Consider the following 21,013-nt stretch of genomic DNA (forward strand, 5'->3'; position numbering starts at 1 on the left):
GTGAGAGTGTGAGTAAATCAGATGTGGGGATTATAATGGTCTACGTGGAGAGTAGCCGGACCGTATGACCGCCAGTCCGACTCGAAAGAGAAAGAAAGTTGAGGAGAGAGGGGGAGGCGACGAAAGGCGGAGAAGGAAAGAGAAAGCGCGCAGCTGAACAGGGCAGGACGTCAGGAGCCATCATTTTCCTGAGAGGACTCCAAGCGGCTGGTGAAGGACCGAGAGGGGGTTCACAGGCCCTGCGTGAATTTGGTTAATTCGTTTTTAGAGAGGCGATAGAGCCCGGGGGATGTGTTTACGAGCCCCGCGCAGGAATTTTAAACGCTGAATTCTCCAGCGTTACATTTTCACTCGCGTCCGCTTATTGTGTACGCGAATACCAGCCGACGCCGACCATATTCAGAACGCACTGGTAGGAGCTTTTCCTCTCCCCCGCCAGTCCGCCTCGGACCCGATGTGGTCTTTGGAGTCCGTCTGATCCCGGGGGTGTGCGCGATGGCTGCGTCGGGCGGACCGAAGAGCGAGAAGTTGGACGAGGCGCAGGCGCTGGCGAAAAGCTGTGCGGGGCGACCGGACTTTCTGCCGTGTGACGGACTGTCCATATGTGCAACCCACAGTCACGGAAAGTGCTTCAAGCTGCATTGGTGCTGTCATCTGGGCTGGTGCCACTGTGAGTACAGGGTTGTTTCCGAGCCTCAGACACGCCAGGACACGTAGAAAATAACGGAACCGTGCTCCGTGCGTCGTAGGGTACCTAACCTCGGCGCACACACGGAGGCTAACTGCCGCCAGCCCAGAGGCCATGTCACTGATAACAAATTCTGGGTTTCTACATTTGAGCAGCTATAGATTTACTTAAAAACAAGTCACAATAGCACTACAGAGCAAGATCAAATGCGTTCTTCCAAGAATACGACAGACCACTAGCCTATGTCACTCAGTGTGATTTTCAGCTGAAAAGTAAGGGGGGAAAAAACGTATATTTCCGCCGAAATTACAAAGTCGCAAAACCGTTGTTTTCCACAAACAAAACAACGAACATCATTTGCGTTGCTTGTAAAATTCTCTCGCCTGTTTGGCTGGGTTTTCCGAGCTCCCCGAAACAATCGGGCGTTGAGATCGTGTGGCGCTGGGCGGTTATTGTCAGTTTATTTCTCAACATAGTCGAAAAAGTCTACAGGGTCGACGGTGAGACAAGAGCATTATTCCCCCAGTCGTGTAAACTTAATAAACCTTCTTCATTTAGGCGTGGTGGTTAAATCAGATTGCATTAGTGTAACGGCCGGTTACGACAGGCGTTATGTAGTCACGGCAAAATGATTAGGATATAAACTAATTTATGACCTAACAACGAAGGCGGAACAAGCGCTTAACCGAGCAAAAACCCATTGGCCTTCTAGCTGACTAGTCTTGGGTCTTGTTTGAAAAAGAATCCCTCGTAATTATTTAAGAGATGTATTATAAGATATTGCATAAAATACTCAACCAAATTATTAATCACCTCGGCTGTGTTCTGTCTCTACTTACTCAACTCATTAAAACCCACCAAGTACAGTTTTATTTTGCAAGGGCTAAAATTATTTCTCTTGCATTAAAAGTAGTTTGTGAACTAATACATTGTTTGTAATTCTGGGAATTCCATATTGGATGGCGTTATTGTTAACTGTTTCTCCTCTAACCAACAGAGACTGAATTTAAGAAAAGCAGATACTAATTAAACCCAACAAAATCAATAATGCTTTCACATGCTCTAACTGCAGAGCTTCCTAGCCTAGCTGTAATTAGTAGGTAGTAGGACAAACTGGCATACCTAGATCTGCCAATAGAGGAAGAATTCTTCTTGCGTGGAACATTAAGAACAGACCCTGAATCAAGATGACTTAAATCAAGATTAGCTAAATTCCTGTCCCCAAACTAAAACTAAAAATAAACCTACGGTTAATAAACCTAGCCAATAGGTGTGCATATATCTGCATATATACCAATACAATATATACATCCAGAGCCAGTTAAAGGAGTCTAATATAAAGTCTGTTATAAATATGTAATACTGAGGATTAAAGGCTGATTTAACATTGCGGGTAAGATTCAGGCAGGAACGATAGCCAATAATTTTGAGCAAAGATTATGGTAAACATACCTTTTCATGATTCAATATGTTTGTTGTTCTGTTGTTGCAACTGAATTGTTCTGGTGCCACAGTGTCCGTTTATTAAGGCTTTGAGAGAAACATAAACATACAGATCACATGGAGCTGAACTTTACACATCAGAGGTTTTTATATATATATGGAATTTACAACCAGATGGGAATTAAGGCTCACTTGCACTGCACGGTACTAAAGTGACCCAGGCCAAATCTCAAATACTGCAGCTCCCCGCACACTTAATGCACTCAGACGCGAGCTAAGTGCTTTTACGGCCACAGCCAGTAGTTATGAATCCCCTCTCTAGGTAGTCAGTGTTCTGGATGCTTCTGTGTTTTCCTGCTCCTCCTGACAGCTGACTGAAGTTATCAGATAATTACTATGAAGTTAGTCAGGTGTACAGAGCAGGGAAAACACCAGTGTGTGTGTTCTCTAGCTTGGGTCTGAGTGCTAGTGAACAAGACTATATGTTACCCATGTAGTGAACCATATGTCAAATAGGAAGCCATTTTGGACTGAAATCTGATCTCACCCGGAGTGACATGGCCGAGGGACAGCATCGGAGCGAGCCTGCCTGTATAAACAACAGAGGCCTCTGTTAAACAGCAGCCATCGCCGATGGGAACTGGGATCATGTGACTAGGAGAGGAGACACGGATTCCTCGAATTCCAGCCTCCTCCTTGGGGAGGTAACCGTATCTCCAAACGCATGAGTGTGTGTGACGGACAAATGCCAGAGCGGGCTACGTAAGCACGGACGTGTTGTGGGGTGAGGCTTCATCTTCTGGGCTAGCAAAAAAGGGGAAAGAAGTTTTTTAAAAAGAAAGTGGCTCACTCTGCATCGTTATCGCCGTCAGTGTTGTTCTGACGAGGAGTTGCGGCGTTTCTGAAATGGAGGCTTTAGGACATTCCAGCATAGAGCAGTACCTCAAACATGTCATCCAGCCTCTTTTACCATGCCATGCCTTACCAATGTACCGCCATGGTACAGAAGTCCTAGAAAAACACTCGCTCTCTCTCTCTCTCTCTCTCTCTCTCTCTCTCTCTCTCTCTCTCTCTCTCTCTCTCTCTCTCTCTCTCTCTCTCTCTCTCTCTCTCTCTCTCTCTCTCTCTCTCTCTATGTCTGCTGAGCTGGACGGTTTCTCTTGGTGACGAGTTCAGCGCATCAGCTCCCTCCTGCTGGTCCCATGTGGAAGTCTCCTCTGCACGAGGCGCGCTCCTGTGACCGTGTGTCTTGTCACATGAGTAATTATTCTAGCAGTTTCCAATCCCAAAGCAGAAGATGTCATTTTCTGCACACGTTTATGTTTTTTCTGGGTCCAGCATGCCTGACTCAGCTCATGAAAGGTTGATAATTACACAGTGAACCACACATGTCTGGGAAGCAGCGATTAAGGTGGTTGGTTCGTGGACATTGATGTCTTTTAAGTGCTGGAATAAGCAAAAACCCTCTGTAGTCACCTGGGTCCATTGGGGGAAATAGAGGCGCGAACACATTCACTCAAGACTCCACATCACTCTGTGACGTTCCACACCCACACTGCCATTAAGCTGCATTCATTCTCTTTAATATCTCATCCAGTTTGAACAATTTCTGCTTGTGGCATCATTTTTAAAAAAGCTCGAAGAAAAGTGAGCAGCCATTTTAGTCTGATGGCCTGGTAAATGGCCGGAAGTTGACAGTTGTGCCAGTCGCTCAAAGTCACACTGGGCCTTCTTCCTCTTTCCTGCTTCCTCTTGCCATAGGTCAGCGCAACCCCCCCCCCCCTGTCTAAAGGCTAGGCCTGTAGCTGCTCTATACTTCAGCAAGAGAGGCTGTCTGTGTGCAGCAAAGCTAGAAGTCGCCCACAACAGCAACCAGCACCTGGCTTTTCTTTCCATGTGCTAGCAGGTTAAGGATGCACTGGGGCACTGTTCCAGTGTCAAGAAAGACTTTATTAGTCTTTATCAGAAGCTTGGTCATTAAGTCGTTAAATTAAAGCTACGTTTATTAAGTCATCCCCCCCCCCCCCCTCGTATCGTCGAGAGGATGTTTACAGCAGCTATGTTGTCAGCACATTGTAAACATGACAAGTACTAATTCCACCTCTGGTGTATGAAACGAGCTAGCTTCTCTTTCAGAAGCCAGCGAGAAGCTTCTACCTGATTAGCTTCGCTCACATTTGCCCCACTTTTCAACAGCTGTATGGAGATATAGATTTTTTTTCCCCCCCTCCTGATTCCAAATGGAAATAGAACAGAGTAACAGCAGCCGAGCATTCTGGGAGTCTCCGAAATCAAAGCAGTATCTGAGAACAGTGGCGATATTGATGGGACGGGAGAAGGGAAACGGAGACAACAGAAGGGTGTGTCCCTTCTCTAAGCACGCAGGCTTCCTGAAGAGTGTCCGGGTGTGTATAAAGCACATCATACATCTGTGTAGGACGCCGAACGCTCTACTTTCAGTTGATAACTCAGAATTGAAATACTCCTAATAGAGGTCCTGCACAAACACTCGATTAAGCAGACGTGTGTACGTGACGCACACGCACACACATGATAGTAGAACTGAATAAATTAATACTGATAGGGTTTTTAATTCAGGAGGCGCCTTTATGAGTTATTCTACAGAGGAGGTTTCTGTAGCCCCAGGAGAATCCAGACTCGTTTGTCTCCTCTCTCTCTCCCTCCCTCCCTCTCCACCATTTGTTACTTGTCTTTGACTGTTTGCTTTTATATGAATATTCACAGCACTGTCCTCCATGGAAACCCTTGTTTACTTCCCAGAGGGAAAGAAGCAGGATTTGCCCTTTTTTGGTGCAGAAATATTCCAGTACAGTACATTCCTCCCCCGGACTCCGCCGGGTTCTCCCTGGCCGCTTTGAAGGCAGTGACAAGTTGGCTGTGCTATAGGTTGCCTTTTATGCAACTATAAGGTCCCTCGGCGACCTTGTGTGTGGAAACCTGATCATTTCCGAGCTCAAATGCTCGGATCCGCTGTCACTTTAAAAGCCTGTCATAACTCAGGGCCGGCAGAGTCTGATTTGAATGAGTTGTATCCTTGCTTGACATTCCCTTTCCGCCAACGGCTCTGTTCGTACGTCAGGCCCGAGTGTGAAAGACACGGCCTGTCAGGTCTGGTAGGGCTTTTATTGATTAGAAGAGACACATCCTTAATTTTTTGGTGCTTGTCATCAGAATTCTTTTGATTCCAGCGAGCAGGGTCACACTAATTCAGGGGCGTATGGAGATGAATTCCCAGACACCTGGATCACATATTCAAATGCCGCTAAAGGACTTGATTAACTGGATCTAGTGCATTAAATTTTGGTTGGAATGAGACACTGCATGGAGGGTAGATCTCCAGAACTGGGGATGGGCAAGCCTGAATGAAAGTGATTTAAAGAAAGTTAGAGAAAGGTCACCTTAGTCGCTGCAATAATAATTCTTGGTGGTGATACATTTTGAAACATCTATATATCTTTAGATCCCATATTCCTTTGCCTCCAAGGTCACATGACCATGTGGACAGATTGTCCTATCTAGTGGTAGTCACGGCTCTTTGAACAGCCCCCCACATCGGTCTTTATTAGGGACATACTGCATACATCTCCATTGGCATAACTAGTAGAGCTCTGTAATATGTTTTACCACTGTGTTTTGGCAGTAGTGGGTTTTTTTCTGCGAGAGCAGTTTGCGAGGTTTTGTGTGTGTGTGGGTGTGTGTGTGTGTGTGTGTGTGACTGGATGAGCAGGCATGATCATGAGCCTGAAGCTGGAAGTTTAACATCAAACTTACTTAGATAAGCAATGCAATTAGCTTGTTAAGAGTTCTCTGTGACTACAATTAGCATATCAGTGAAAGCGGTAGGGGGACTAACAGATTAGCCACTGATTTGACGACTCATTGGCTCGCTCTGAGCCGTCAGTATTTTAGTTCCAATTACTGATGCAGACGACTCCCAGATGGAGGAAAGGGTTTTCACACCGACACACACATCCTGGTAACGCCTCGGTGGAGGCGTGTGTACCTGGGTGATGTGGAGTGATGTCAGTCTTATGTGACCTGCCTAATGCTGAGAAATAATCAATGATGGACCTCTCATCGGTTCTCGTCCACGGTCGCCCGAAACCGACAGCAGATCCAGCCCCACGTGCACGTAACCCTGCGTGGAACATACGTGTGTGAGAGGGAGAGAGAGAAGGGGAGGAATTGGAATGGAAGGCAACACACCGGTGGCCTTGTGCACAGCTCCACTCCTCTTATCAAACAGTCCATCACATGGGCAGCAGACAGAGAGACATTTTCACTTCAGTTTTCCCTCCCAGTCCCTCATGTGGTTATTATCTCAAACCTGCAGTGGGGAACTCCAGAGGAATCAGATCGAAAACTCAGCAAAAACAGTGACTCTGAACAGTTCTATCTGCACGCGATGACCATCATCGACGGCAGCACCCACAGAAATCGCGAGGAGGGCGTAAAGTATAGCGCGGGATTAATCTGGCAACTGGCTTCTCCGGTTTGTTTATTCTTGCATCTTCGGCCGTAATCCCCGTTCTGCTGTTATAATCCAGTATGAAATCATTTTGTCTCACCAAGCTAATGCCCTGGAAGGGGTCAACAGGAAATGCTGTTGAGCAGGACTGTTAAATCCAGCTTAGACCTTCTTTAAGCCGGCTGGCCCACCCACTGACAGCCTCCTGGAGCTTCTCTGCCAGGGGCTTTGAGGTGGGATGTGGAAGGCAAACAGCTGCTAACCAGGTGAGACACATTTCTAGCAGGGCACAATTTAGACAAAAAATATTACATCAGTGATTTCTGTTGGAATTCTTTTGCAATTGTGATTACGTTAAAAACCCTTAATATGATGTGGTTATTAATCTTTGTCCAGTCATATTTCTCAGGAACTATAAAAAGGTTCAGCCCTGATTTCCAGTCCCGAATATAATGCTTTAAAACATCACTTCCTGTACAGTGTTTTAAGTACTTGGCTGTCCAACGCATTTAACATCCACCGAGAACTTCCCTTCAAATTTTCTCCCCCTTAAAAAACTGGAACAGCTGCTGCTTTATCTGATTCAAAGTGGTTCCTTTTTGGTGCAGCACTGCATTCAATTTCCCACCATTCAGACAGAGTTAGACTTTGTAGAGTAGATGTAACACTGAAGCAAGTGGCATTACTTCTGCTCTAGCCATACTATGTCTGTTCACAGTACTCCTTAGAGGTCTTAGCGCCACCGCCCCACATCCATGATTTCGACGCAGACTTCTAACAGTTTGCATTCCGTAGTCATGGTGATCGAGCATGTAAGGCTTGGGCTCGTTCAGTCCGGCTGTGCTTGCTTGTGGAAAGGCTACAGGAAGTGTGCCGATTTTAGGGTTTCCCATGTTCCCCATGGCACACCCAGACAATGTGGACATGTACCGGAGTGTACACTCTGCACACAACACACACAAATGCAGACACGCACATGGCCCCAGTGTCAATAGCGTCACCTTTATTTTTTTGGTGTTTTCTCAGCACCGTTTGCACCATTCCAGTTCTGTACGCTGAGTTCAGATTTGACCTTTCACCTCTCGTTTACCTTTCGTCTTCAGCAACAGTGCTGGAGTACTCAGCACACAGCTAATTAGCATAGCTGGGCTTTTGGAACAAAACTCTGCAGGATTTTCTGAATCTGAACTAGACACTTCTTTTAAGGATGCAGAAGGGTAGTGTACATTAATCATGTTAAGACACTATTGGACTTTGAGATCTCAGCATTGTAAATCTCATGGTACTATTCCACTAGAGAAACCCAGACGTATCAAACAAATTCAACCATAATATGATATTCACATATTCATAATGCACACATCTTGGACCTGTGTTGGGTCATTTCAGTTTCTTTCATCATTATCTTGTGCAAAACAAAGATCGAATTTTCAGCATTTTTTAGATGATGGACAGATAAATCAGCTGTACAGGACTTATAGGAGATAGGAGTGATAGAAACCTTTTCTTTAAGTTCCCAGTAAGGGGTCCCATCAGAGACGGTGGACAGCATTTAGTATTCGCTAAAGCCCCCTGTTCCACTACCAGTGAGGAATTGGGATATTCTCAGCCTCTTCCAGACACAAGGAGGGTTGAAACTGATACTTCCATGTAAATACACAGGGTTAGTACAGTGTACAATGTCACATCTACTTCTAAAAGAGGTTTTTATACGCGGTATGTGTGTCCAAACAACCTTCGTAGAGTGTGAAATTTGTTGTTGCAAAGCTAAAATGTGCCAGTTTCTTAAATGGAATCTTTTTTTTAATCTTAAAAAAAGACATTTTCTGTGGTTGAGAAGAGCCAACGTGATGGAGCAGTTTATCCTCCACAGCTACTAGAAGATGCTGAGTCTCTTCAAAGCTCTGGGATAACTCCTCAGTAAGCTAATAAAGCACGGTTTATGGAACACATTCACATAATCTCAGGGATATTTCGAAGGGAATCATATTAGCATGGGTCTCTCTCTCTCTCTCTCTCTCTCCCTCTCTTTCTCTCTCTCTCTCCCTCTCTTTCTCCCTCTCTCTCACTCCCCCCCCCCCAATCCCCCCCCCAGGTCTTTCCTTTGTCAAAGGAGACAAATGCCTCGTGAATCTGCTCAGTACTTTTCACAGCTTACGTTAATCAAATAGAAACACTAGCCTGTTCGCACCCTTCTCCTCGGGGAAGGAAGGATGCTGTAAAAATAGACCACAGATATATAGAAATACATTTTCGCCATCAGGAACAGCACCTGTCAGACTGACAGCACTGAAGGGTCTTCTCCACTGTAGGACAGAATTCACAAAGCCAAAGGAACAGTCCGAAGAACAGACAGAAATACGACACTGTCTGAGGATTAGTTCCGTGATCGCCTGAGATTGAAACGTATTAAAGACAAACAGACCTCTTAAATCTCGCGTTTTGATTTAGCAAAGTACAGCCATATTGCGAGCCCCATAATTATGCAAAAGCTGTTGTCATTTAGATAAATGCCTCATGCACGAAAACCCTCTCAATTTCTTCTCATTCCACCTGAAACGAAGCAAACCCTCGGGGCGTGCATCACATAACTGCAGAGAGCGTGTAAGCCCCAGAGGACTCAAAAGTACCCCCACTGTATACAAAATGATGTGCTGTGTTGACAAAAAGGGCTTTTGAGGGCTCTTGTTGGCAGATCCTTGTAGGGTGCACTAGGACTCGCTCTTCTCACACTGACCCCAGAACAGTACTTCACCTCAGAAGAGCTAATGCAGTGAACAGTGTATGAAAACTATTGAGAAGCCCTCAGATCCTACCCACACTCCACTAGCAAGCTCCTCAGCGTTGCTGGCTGGGTTTGAACGGTTCGGGTAGATTTTGTCCAGGGTATAGGCAGAGGCTCGGGGACATATCAGTAAGCTGGGCTACAACCGCAGACGTGAACGGGCGGAGATGGAGCTGAAAGCAACAACAGTTACAACATCAGGGCCAGTAATGAGGCCAGGGCTCGACTGCCATGTTGTCCTGGCTGAGTGATGATCTTAGCTGTCTAATCATCACATGGTGCAAGTGCGTGTGTGTGTGTGTGTGTGTGTGTGTGTGTGTGTGTGTGTGTGTGTGTGTGTGTGAGAGAGAGAGAGAGAGAGCATGTGTTAATCTATGGATCATTTATAATGTGTGTCTGTGTCAGTTTATGCGTACTTGGTGATTCATATCATGTTGACAGTGAAAAATGAGCAACAGCTAGATCAACTGGTAACCTGCTGTCAACCACCTCCATCAAAACACACCCAGCCTAGACTGCGGCACCGCAGTATCATGCCCCAAAAGCTAAGGGGTCAATAAAGTACTAAAGGTACTGCCAGTGCTATGTGTGCGCGGTGTTAATGCAGGGCACCAGCACACGGCTGGGACCGTTCACTACAGGATGGGCACATTCTGAGACTGTCATCATAGAGGTCTGCAGATGAATGAGAGGTGCATGTGGCCTGTGTGTGGCGAAGGTGTAAGAGACCAGACCATTTTACTGACGCACTTTTCCTACCTGTGGTCTGTTCTTATTCGTAGAGTGGAAGGAAAATACACTTCAATAATTTATTTATTTTAATTTAGCTCATTCACTCATACACTGCTCCATTTAGGTCTCCATCTGTCTCATACACTGCTCCATTAGTTATTTCCCTGTCTCATACACTGCTCCATTTAGGTCTCTCCCTGTCTCATACACTGCTCCATTAGTTCTCTCCCTGTCTCATACACTGCTCCATTTAGGTCTCTCCCTGTCTCATACACTGCTCCATTAGTTCTCTCCCTGTCTCATACACTGCTCCATTTAGGTCTCTCCCTGTCTCATACACTGCTCCATTAGTTCTCTCCCTGTCTCATACACTGCTCCATTTAGGTCTCTATCTGTCTCATACACTGCTCCATTAGTTCTCTCCCTGTCTCATACACTGCTCCATTAGTTCTCTCCCTGTCTCATACACTGCTCCATTTAGGTCTCTCCCTGTCTCATACACTGCTCCATTAGTTCTCTCCCTGTCTCATACACTGATCCATTTAGGTCTCCATCTGTCTCATATACTGCTCCATTAGTTATCTCCCTGTCTCATACACTGCTCCATTTAGTTCTCTCCCTGTCTCATACACTGATCCATTAGTTCTTTCCCTGTCTCATACACTGCTCCATTTAGCTCAATCACGTACTCATACATGATTGAAAACAATTTAGCAAAATGAATCGTGTGAAATGCTCAAATGTTCAAAATGTTTTGCATAGCCTCATAGTCTGTATCAATTGTTTTGCAGTAGTTTGTCATTTTAATTTGTTTTAACAGATTTAATTGCATGTGAGTTTAGCGTTCAGGTTCGCTTGCGTTTCCTGTCAATGGTTTTGAGGCCAGTACCATTACAGCTTTTTAAAATCACCACTGCTCTTATGATTTATCTTAGGGTTGTAATCATCTCTGCTCACTTCCTGTCCAAGACAGACGTTGTTCCTCAAATCAATTCAAGTTATTTCTGTGTTTACGTTTTGCCACTTACGAGCAGTGTTCTTAACTTCACCATCTAGGTTCACATCTCTTCCGCTGCCGCTGTTCTGTCCTCCGTTCTCGTCCTTATCACCTGCTGTCTTGTTCTTATACGGTTTAAAGTATCCTGCGATGTTTTGCGGTTATGAAGATAAAAATAAAATCATTATTACTAAAGCCAATGAGTAACAGCTTATTTGTATTGGGATGTATTTTCTCCACTTGTAGTACTCTTAACTCCTGTTCTCTCTTCCTCATTCTCTGTAGGTAAATATGTCTACCAGCCTATGACCAATGTCTGTCAGCTTCCAAGCACTGCAGTTCCTCCCAAGCCTTCCGACCACGTCCACACGATGAACCTGTCAATCTCCCTGACGGAGCGCCTCCTTGGGACCGCCCCCAAATTCAAAGCACCGCCCTGCCCAGAGTCGCCCAAGTTCTGTGTGATTGCCGACCTCTTCGTCGATGACTACATAGTGAAACGGATCAACGGGAAGATGTGCTACGTCCAGCGGCCAATGCCGGCGACGCCCGGCCCGCCCCAGCCGCCGATGGCCCCGCCTCCCCAGCCGCCCCCACGGCCCGCCCACAAGCAGGAGGCCCAGGTGGGGGAAGCTTCAGACGAGCAAAGTCCAAAAGGTCCGAAAATGGACCACTGCTCATCGCCCTCCAGCTCAGAGGACTCCGGGATCAACGCGTTGGGGCTCCACTGCACGGAGTCGTGCGAAGAAGACTCGTGCGAGCACGATGAAGATGAAGAGGAGGAGGAGGATGAGCTGAGCACAGATGGTGACTCCAGTCCTGGGAGTCTCTGGGAGCAGGACAGATGCAGTCTGCTTTCGCCGTCCAAGTCTACCGTGGAGATCATTGAGAAGATCGAGACAACGGTGTGACATGTCGAGATAGTCGATGTTGGTTCAGACAACATGCACCTACGCCATCCCAGTCCTTAGACTGCGGATGTGAGTTGACGCTTGGTTGGCTGAACCTGAGCTCAACCAAAAAAAAAAACAAAAGGACACATGCACTCTTCCACACACACAATCTGTTAGCACACCTGTGATGATTTTCCAGAACTCTCTCTCCCTCTCTCCGGTCCTTCTCTGCGTCAGTTCTTACCACAATCCCCTGTACACCCGTCTCCTTCACATGATGACTCTGCTACGGATTACACACAATAGCAGTCACAAATACAGTCATAAGTACAGCCGTGTTATTTCAGAGATGGAATATATGGTTCCAAAGAATTCTTTGACAGATACACCTGCTCTGTAAACAAAAATGATCCGAGTACAGGTGCATTCTTCTGACAAAAGTGGTGTGTTAAATAAATCGGAAACGAAAGCTTTGAGGTCATGAGGAGAGTATAATGTGCCACTTCTCCTCTTCTGTTGTACGTGAGAAGGGCAGACGGCGTGAGAGGCTCCCCAGTTCCCTGTAAGCAGGATCCAGTTGAACTCTGACTGATGCGTGAGTGCAGACGATTGTAACGAGATGGTGTGAGGAGAGAGGGGCGCGGTATCTCCGCGCCCCGGGGTGTCTCCGTCCCATCGACACCCCCAGCACCCTCCCTCCAGAACCGCACTCACGCTCCGGTGGTGAAGCAGAGGCCGCGCTGGAACAAATCCCTACAAAAATGGGGGGGTGGGGGTAGGGATCATCTTCCAACAACTCCTTAACTGAATAGTGCACAGGCATGAAGATTTCAGGAAGTGATGCCCCACCCCATCCCCTAACGAGAAGAATATCTGCAAGCTTCTGACAATCGTTTGGTGATTGAGATCTGTACCGTAGGTTCCCAGAACCTACAGCGGATCAAGGGCTTCTTCTCTCCTCACACGCATGGAGTGGGAATACTTTGGAACCATCTGCGTAGGAGTTTGGGTGTTACTATGCCACAGTCATTTATAAAAAAAAAAAAAAAACCCAGGAGAACAGGAGTACACCAGTGAGCTCTTTGGGACCTAATTCAAGCTTTAGCTCGAAAAAGAGCAGTTATTTCCACAAGGACCTTAGAAAAAGGACCCCAACTTTCTTCAATTAATCCTTCGCTCCTGACGAAAGGCCTCACAACGCATTTAATAACCAATGACACATGATGTAAGCACATGAACAACCTGAGCACACTCCACTCTACAGTCCACGGATGGACGTGCTGAAGCATGCTGTACTGGATCTTCAGCGGTGGGTTCGATGCGTCATGGTTCGTGAGACTTTTTAAGAGTGCTCATACTTGAAACCTGGCAGGCCAGAAAACCTACAAGCATAGCCTGCTTGCCCCAGAGCTATGAGTCAAAAGAACACAACTGTTTAGCCAAGCCAACACCAACCACTGATTATTACTGTAAGTGCATGTAACTGCTACAGTGTGATGTAAACAGTGAGGATTTGGCCATTATTGTAAGACATAAATGAGCTTGAAAAGATGCCCAGGGCAAAGTGAACCATCCGTCTTTTTCACTGCTGATGGGGGTGGGGGGGGACAGAGCTTTTTTTTAATGAGATAAGACTACATAGAATTTTCATGTTGGACTCATAAATCTCCAACATGTATTAAAAGGGATTATAATTGTATTCAAATGAGATTCTGACAGTCATGAGACAGAATTACTTACAGCATTAAGAAAGAGACTCATGGATCATTTGTACCAGGCATGCAGGACTGGTTACTAAAACTACGAAGAGTTGTGTTGACAGTTCACTGGTGTCCATCTCTGATGATAGCTCAAGTCTGTAACTATAGCCTCCCAGCTGCACGACTCTACTAGTCTATAAGCACAGATTGTTCTCACTGCCTGAACAGAAACGTCCACTTTAAAGGTCCACAAACGGACCTTTAATGCATCCCAGAGGAACCCCACACACAGTTATTTGTATGATTACCCCTCTCACTGTTGTAGGAATGAATGGGTTTCTTTGTCTGTCTGCAGTTTCATATCAGGGAATAAACTGTAGCTATAAAAAAATACACTGTAGATACAAAAATGTTTATTGCACATTTAAATATTCCCCTCTTTTTTTTTTCTTATATTATTGTTAACTTATCTCTTATTTTTCTTATAAATCCAAAAAAAGAGAGGTGCTTGTGTCCCTTATTTTGTAATAAATTACAGTTACAAGCCAAGTCCGGTAAGGCTTAATTCATAAGAGGCTAACAGATGACTCAGCAGGGAGATTTCTTGGTGATTCCCCACCATAATAAAAGTTACCCGTTTAATTAACAGCCTGTGTGAAATGATCACTTATCCCAGTCAACAGACATGCAGACGGACCCTTGAACAGACATGGCCGCATGGCACAGAGAAGCCAACCAATGAAAAAGAAGCCTGCAGTGGAAAGCGCCGCTGTCTTCACGAAATTCATTATTCATGACTTCATTATTAGAACAACACACAGTCCATCGAGTCCAGTGGGTATTAAATCACCCATGAACACAAGCACGAAAGGTCCCAGAGTGACTACCAAACACATGCGAGTAGGGTATTATTGGACGTGCTATGGAAGGTTGTACACATGAAGAGACACATGCATCATTTTAAACTATAACATGGCACCATAGGAATACCCTGCTAAAATGGTGGTTGTGACCTGTGACAGATATATGTGTAATAAGACCCATACGACTCTGTGATCTGTGACAGATATATGTGTAATAAGACGCATACGACTCTGTGATCTGTGACAGATATATGTGTAATAAGACTATTATCTGTAATTATCTGAGAGGCGAAAAAAAACCTCTACTGTTTACAGGATGAAGGTGATGAAAATGTCAAGGAAAAAATGTAAATATTAAGTTCATCTTGAAAGCAGGAACGTTAATAGCAGAGAGGGAGAGATCATGGTCACGTGTTCCTTAGTTTTGGGGCCATTACACTGAAAGATCTGCCGCCCTGCAGAAGGTTCTTTTAAACACTGACCTAGGATCAGTCCTCTTATTTGCCTCCTTAAACAACTTAAGGTGAAATATTTGTCTGGTCCCTGATATGCATGAAAAGCAATTTCCAAAGCCACGTAAAACCAATGAACTAGAAGTGAGTGAATCATTTAAGAGTAAACGGTGCAGAAGGCATTGGGGGACTGAAGCGTGTTGTGGGTGTAGTGTACACAGCTCTCCAGACGCCTCTCAACGACAGTGCACTTCCTCTAGCTAATGGAGATCTCAAGAAGCAAGGACAGGGAGCATTCCACGTTGTCAAGGAGACAGGTGTCTCAGAGGAGGTAGAGGTACATGCAGTAGCTGTAGCTGTCGACAGAGGAAGCTCACATGCACACACGAAAGAAGCACAGCGCTCACTGCACGCGTGCGTTTCTTTTGGTTCCCTGAGTACAATCACATATGCCAGTGCCACGGATACACACCAATTCCTAAAGCATGAATTTATTACCACCAGGTCGTCGGCTTGTTTGCTTATTTATTTACTTGTGAGTTCGAGGAGCTGCATGGCTGCTACTCTGAACGCATACTGCTAAGATTCCATTATACACTCAATTACACAAACACAACACGGTACCGGAACGAGTGCTTAGCTATCTAATCCGCGATGACCCGTAGGCTGAATGGAACGGGATTCATTCAAAAATGCCTCTGTGCAGAGGAGAGATCTGTGCTGGGGGGGACCCATAATGACTTTATCCCTGTTTATAATGGGATGGAGTCTAGGGACTGGCAATCTACAAAAGACCTGTAAAATCCTATAGGAACCACATATACCAGTTATAGCACTAACAGGCTAAACGTGTGCTATAGAACCGGGGGGGAATATTTGGTGAATATTGTGAACACTGTGACAGACTCATAATATTAATTATTACAGTGTAATATAACGAGTAACAAAAATATCCATAACGGAACTACAGAGTCTTAATCTATTGTTACACACTGTATATGACAGTATATTACTCTAGAAGTAATGGTAGAATTAACACTGTGTTACAATTCTTAATTTATTATATTGAATATAAATACTTCATATTAAACACTTTTAAATGTATACATTTTTCTGTCAAAAATGAACGTGTACGCATGTATAAGGGGACATATGTGAAAACTATACTGAAAAGGGCCATGCTCGTGTAAACATTATGCTTCATAACAACCAACATATATAACCTCACAGATCATGCATTATTTTTACTAAATGCTTTCGTATAGACGGAAGGGGTGTGGGAAAGAGGTTGAGTGAAAGGCGGACTAGACCAGAGACCCGAATGGACCGCCTTATAGGCTGAGAGGGAAGATGAACATATCTGCACTAGAAGATGATAAAAATGCATGTTTGAGTCTACACAGAATCAAACGTTCTTAAACTGGGGCACTGGGACAAACTGCATGATGTACACACACCCCCCTTAAAAAACCCCCACAAAGCGCAACTTATCACAAACCAAACACATGTCAGCTGCTTGAAGACAGGTGTTCAAAAAAAGCGCTTCTAGATGGTTTTAACGCATTCCAAATCTGGTACGGAACATTTCAAATTTGTATTCAAGTCAAAGTAAAAATGTCAGGTGGACGATTAGTAACCACAGTGACCTCAGCGAAACATTTTTTGGCATCGTTTGAGTGTTGACAGATTGCTGTTTGCAAGCCGGGAATGGTGTTTACAGATTAAGAGGCAACAGAGTGCACCAAAGACTTGGCTGTGTAAGTGCACATTTCTCAGCCTCTGCGGAAAACAAGAGACTAACTGTGATTGTGCAAGGGATTCGTTTAGCTGGGATTCAATTGCAGATCCTGAGACTGAAGAAAATTGCATGCGCCTACCATTATAACACATGCAAATTGTGTATTACAATATTCAGTTCTGGAATACCATAAGTATAGCTTAACACACCCGATTTTACCCACAAATGTTTGTTCAACTCAAAGCATTTGCACAGGGCACTGTACCTGTAACAGATCTGAGAAACTATGCGCTGAATGCAGTGGCTTGTGTATACAGTGCACGAAAACAGACTCACTGGTTTTGTCACTGTACATGATGTTGACTTGCAGGACCGTGAAGGATGGAATGTCCAGTGCAGCTGATCCCAGGTGACATCATAAAGGCGTGGAATTCTAGAATGCTGGGGTCACGCTTTCTAAATATGTCACAGACAGAGAGCAGGTCTGCAAACAGCTTGCCGCTCATTTCCCATCTAGGATCACACGAGGAGGAGAGGGTTAGCACTCTCCCCGAGATGCTTGAAAAATATGAGCCAGGGCTATTTTCAGTTTTGTGCTGAAGTCACGTGCCATCACAACAAATGGAAACTCATTAGGAGAAATGTGCACCTATATGTTATACACAAGACCAGCTACTGAGATGTAATGTCACATACACACACACACACACACAGCTCTCAGTAAGAGTATTTATATGTGATAGCACAAAGGCTGTTCTTATTAGTCCTTGGGATTCAGTCTTGGTGGGCCTGTGAGTGTGAGATACTGTGTTATTACATGTCAGTGTTAGTTCCGTGCTCTAGCTGCTATGCTCTATTCCTAACTAAATGAGGAAAACTATTTCCACTATTTCTTAGGGAAGCACAGAGTCCAGGCCTCTGTGGATTAATTAGAAACTCCTCTATCTCTTTCCAGCCGTCCTTCTGAAAGCTTTATCTCCAGGACAATTAAAAACAGTCACTGGAACATCTGTTAGCTCCTATTAGCTGCATGAGAGGCTGGGTGATTGGCTGCCGCCCAAGCAATACTTGAGAGTATTGTGGGTTGTTGTTGTTGTTGTTGTTGTTGTTGTTGTTGTTTCTCTTCCGAAAGAATCTTTGCAAATCAAAATATGGGCCGGCGCGAATCAGCATGCACGTTTGAGTCGGTGAGTTTTAGTGTGTGCAATCCGAAGCCAATGGTGAATGTCATTCAGGTAATTGACCAAGCGCAATGTTCATTTACCAGATACGGCCTGCCAATGAAACTCTAATCATGATCATAAAAGAGAACAACTCTTTACTTTTCTAATGCCTCACTGTTTCATCCAGCCAATATACCTGCTCTCAACACGCGTTTTTAAATTCAATATAAAGCCTAATCCAGCAGACTAGATTTATGACGTTAGTTAAGATTAATTCACTCTAAAAGGCGACGAATCACATTTTGCATAATAATTTTTCCTTTCCTTTCCTCAATAGAAGAACTACAAGAAGGCCTCGAGGATTCTCAAATCGTATTCAGGTAAATTGCGCAGATTAGCACAAGAGATTTTTTTTGGAATTAGCATAACATTATGATCAACAACGTGGGAAAAAAAATGCATAAACATTTTGCTGTCAGCTCCACGACGACTGCTGAAGGCTCCATAATTGCTTTCATTATCTGTTGTTTTTCCCCCCTCGCCACAGGGCGCGTGTTGGCTGCTGGTAGCATTTACCGTTTGCGGCTCCGCCGCGAGGAGAGCCCGCTTTGAATCAGTACCCCGCCGCGCGCGGCCAACATCCAATCAGGAGTGCAGCGCGCCCTCCGGGACCTCGCGTTTGCTCTGCCGTTCATCCGCCCGAGCGCCCCGTTGACGAACCGCGCTGCGTATCCTCGGTAGGACGAGGGCGGTTGGGCGAACGGGGCGTCCCGTGCGAGGCGTGATTGCGCGCTGCGTGCACTAGACGCCCGGGAAGCGATGAGAAGCGGAAGTGCCTTTTCGTGGAAGTTCCCGTCGCGTTCCACTTTCTTCGTGTAATGGGGAAGCTGACGGCACCCCTTCTCATAATGCCGAGAAAGAGTCAGGGCAGGAAAACCGCCGAGGTCAAGAGAAGACAGACTGTGCCGAGGACCAGTAGACACGTAGAAGGGATTTGCAGACGTATTCTGGCTATATGTATGTCGTTCGCAGTGTGGATAGTGGGCATGCCCAGCAGACTGAAACAGTAGCGTCCATCACCCGCGTCGGGAAAATGACTTTCTGCCCGACTCATGTCACTGCCAAATGAGCATGAAAACCGGAACCTTCTTCAAAGTGCAGGGCCCTTTAAAACGGAAACACGTTAAGGCGAACCGTCTGGGTATCGACGGAAGCAGCTCAAATTCGACTTGACTAAAAAAAAAATAAAAATAAAAAAAATCTCGTGTCAGCTGTACACCATTAAAAAAGATCGTTGCATGATGGACTAAACGTCTTCCCCCAGACGTTTAAAGAAAAGGGCCTGTTATAAAACAAGATCTGTACGTGTACAAGCGCGAGTCTTTTACTGCTCGGCTTCCCTTAGGGGGGTTAAATTTGCTCCTTTCAAAGCCTCTGTGTACTGAGCGAAATTCTGCTTCCTCCCATCAAACAGGCTTCATGCGTAAGCGTTTTGTGCAGTCTCATTTAACACAATACTCGATAAACCTGAGTACAACAAACTTGGAGCAAGAAAACAAACAAAAACAAAACAGCAGCGCTGAAGCGAATGTATGGATCCGTCTGTTAACGTTGCCGCGAGAGGTAGGTCTATCCGGCGTACCTGGAAACAAACGCCCGTTCTTTTCATGCCGTTTCTCCCAGCACGCGTCGATGTACACCAGCGTTAACGTTGAGCACCGCGCGTCTGCATGTGCTGCGCAGAGGGGCCCTTTGTTGGCTGGTTAGCAGCCTGAACCAGGGCTTTGAACAAGAAACAAAGGGCCATAGCACAGAAACCACAAAGCCTGGTGTTTCATCTCACACACCCGCACACCAGTTGCCTTCTGTTTCAGTCTTTCACATCTGTAGTCATTTGAAGAATTGTGCACACCTCATGTATATTTCCAACATAGTTCCAGCATATATGATCAGTATTAATAAAGACAATACCATGCAGCACTTACATTTTGAAGTCCATTGTACAGTTTAAATAAATTGTGTGTGGAAAAAGTAAGTACACCCCTATATTAAATGCCTAAAATGAGAATCGTGTGCTGGGTGCTAATCACAATTGTAGAGGATTTTTGAATGAACAGTCTTATTTTAACCTCAGATACTTAGTTTGATCTTTGTTGCTGAAGTGTGTATCACCATGACTAAATCAAAGGAGCTTTCAAAACTTCAGAAAAACATTATAGATGCCCATGAGTCTGGAATGGGTTTTAAAACGCCCAAAGAACTGGAAATCATGTGGAGAATATTTCAGCCAACTTGTTCAGGCCAGGTCACCCCAGCAAGTTCATCCAAAGAGCAGACCGCAAGACACTTAAGCAAATCTCAAAGAATCCCAAAAACTTCACTAAAGGAAGTGACTGGCTCTCGCCAGTGTTGATGTTAACGTGCACAAGTTTACCTTTAGAAAGAGACTGTACATGGAAGGTGTGCCATAAGGAAACCTCTGATGTCAAGAAAAACATCAGGGCAATCCGTTAAGCAGATAAAACATCACCAGTGAGCACACAGGCAAAGACCAGGTCTTTCGTTGGCCTTCTGTTTAAAATGTTCTTTACATGACCTTCCAGACAGTGTGATATGACACACTTAAGGAACAATGCACTCTGGGCAGATGAGTCCAGGAATGAGTTGTTTGGCCACAGCAAAAGAGGTTTGGTGAAAACCCAAGACAGCATTTGACCAGAAGAACCTGATACCAACTGTGGAAATGTTATGCTCAAGTCATCTGTGCAACTCATCACAGAAACCATTACAAATTCTTCACTGTAGCAAAGTGTTTGAGGATAATGTGAGTTCATCTGTCAGAAAACTGAAACTCAGTCAAAAGTGGCCCTTGCATTCCAAACATTAAACATTCCAGTACATTCCAAGAATGGCTGAAAAGAAAGAAATGGAGGGTTCTGGAATAGCGTGGTTAAAACCTTGATCCCATCAAGATGCTGTAGGTGAGATCTGAAATGGGCTGAAATGGGCTTCTAATTGAAACTGGTAACCAGTTATAAGAAACACTACATTCAGCTAAAGGGGGCAATAC

General features: G+C 45.0%; 1 protein-coding gene across 1 annotated transcript; it reads left to right on the forward strand.

The window, feature by feature from the left end:
- c16h3orf70 (chromosome 16 C3orf70 homolog) lies at positions 1-14,375 on the forward strand. The gene is made up of 2 exons (XM_035534754.1): positions 1-670; positions 11,420-14,375. The coding sequence occupies exons 1-2, from the start codon at positions 496-498 to the stop codon at positions 12,043-12,045; spliced, it is 801 nt and encodes a 266-aa protein (XP_035390647.1). The 5' UTR covers positions 1-495; the 3' UTR covers positions 12,046-14,375.
- The last annotated feature ends 6,638 nt before the right edge of the window (positions 14,376-21,013 follow it).

The sequence above is a fragment of the Electrophorus electricus genome, chromosome 16 (assembly GCF_013358815.1).
Source record: "Electrophorus electricus isolate fEleEle1 chromosome 16, fEleEle1.pri, whole genome shotgun sequence".
NCBI classification, from domain to species: domain Eukaryota; kingdom Metazoa; phylum Chordata; class Actinopteri; order Gymnotiformes; family Gymnotidae; genus Electrophorus; species Electrophorus electricus.

Coding starts and splice junctions, on each gene's coding strand:
- c16h3orf70 (XM_035534754.1), top strand. CDS start 496: ATGGCTGCGTCGGGCGGACCGAAGAGCGAGAAGTTGGACGAGGCGCAG. Junction 671..11,419: donor TCATCTGGGCTGGTGCCACT/GTGAGTACAGGG, acceptor CATTCTCTGTAG/GTAAATATGTCTACCAGCCT.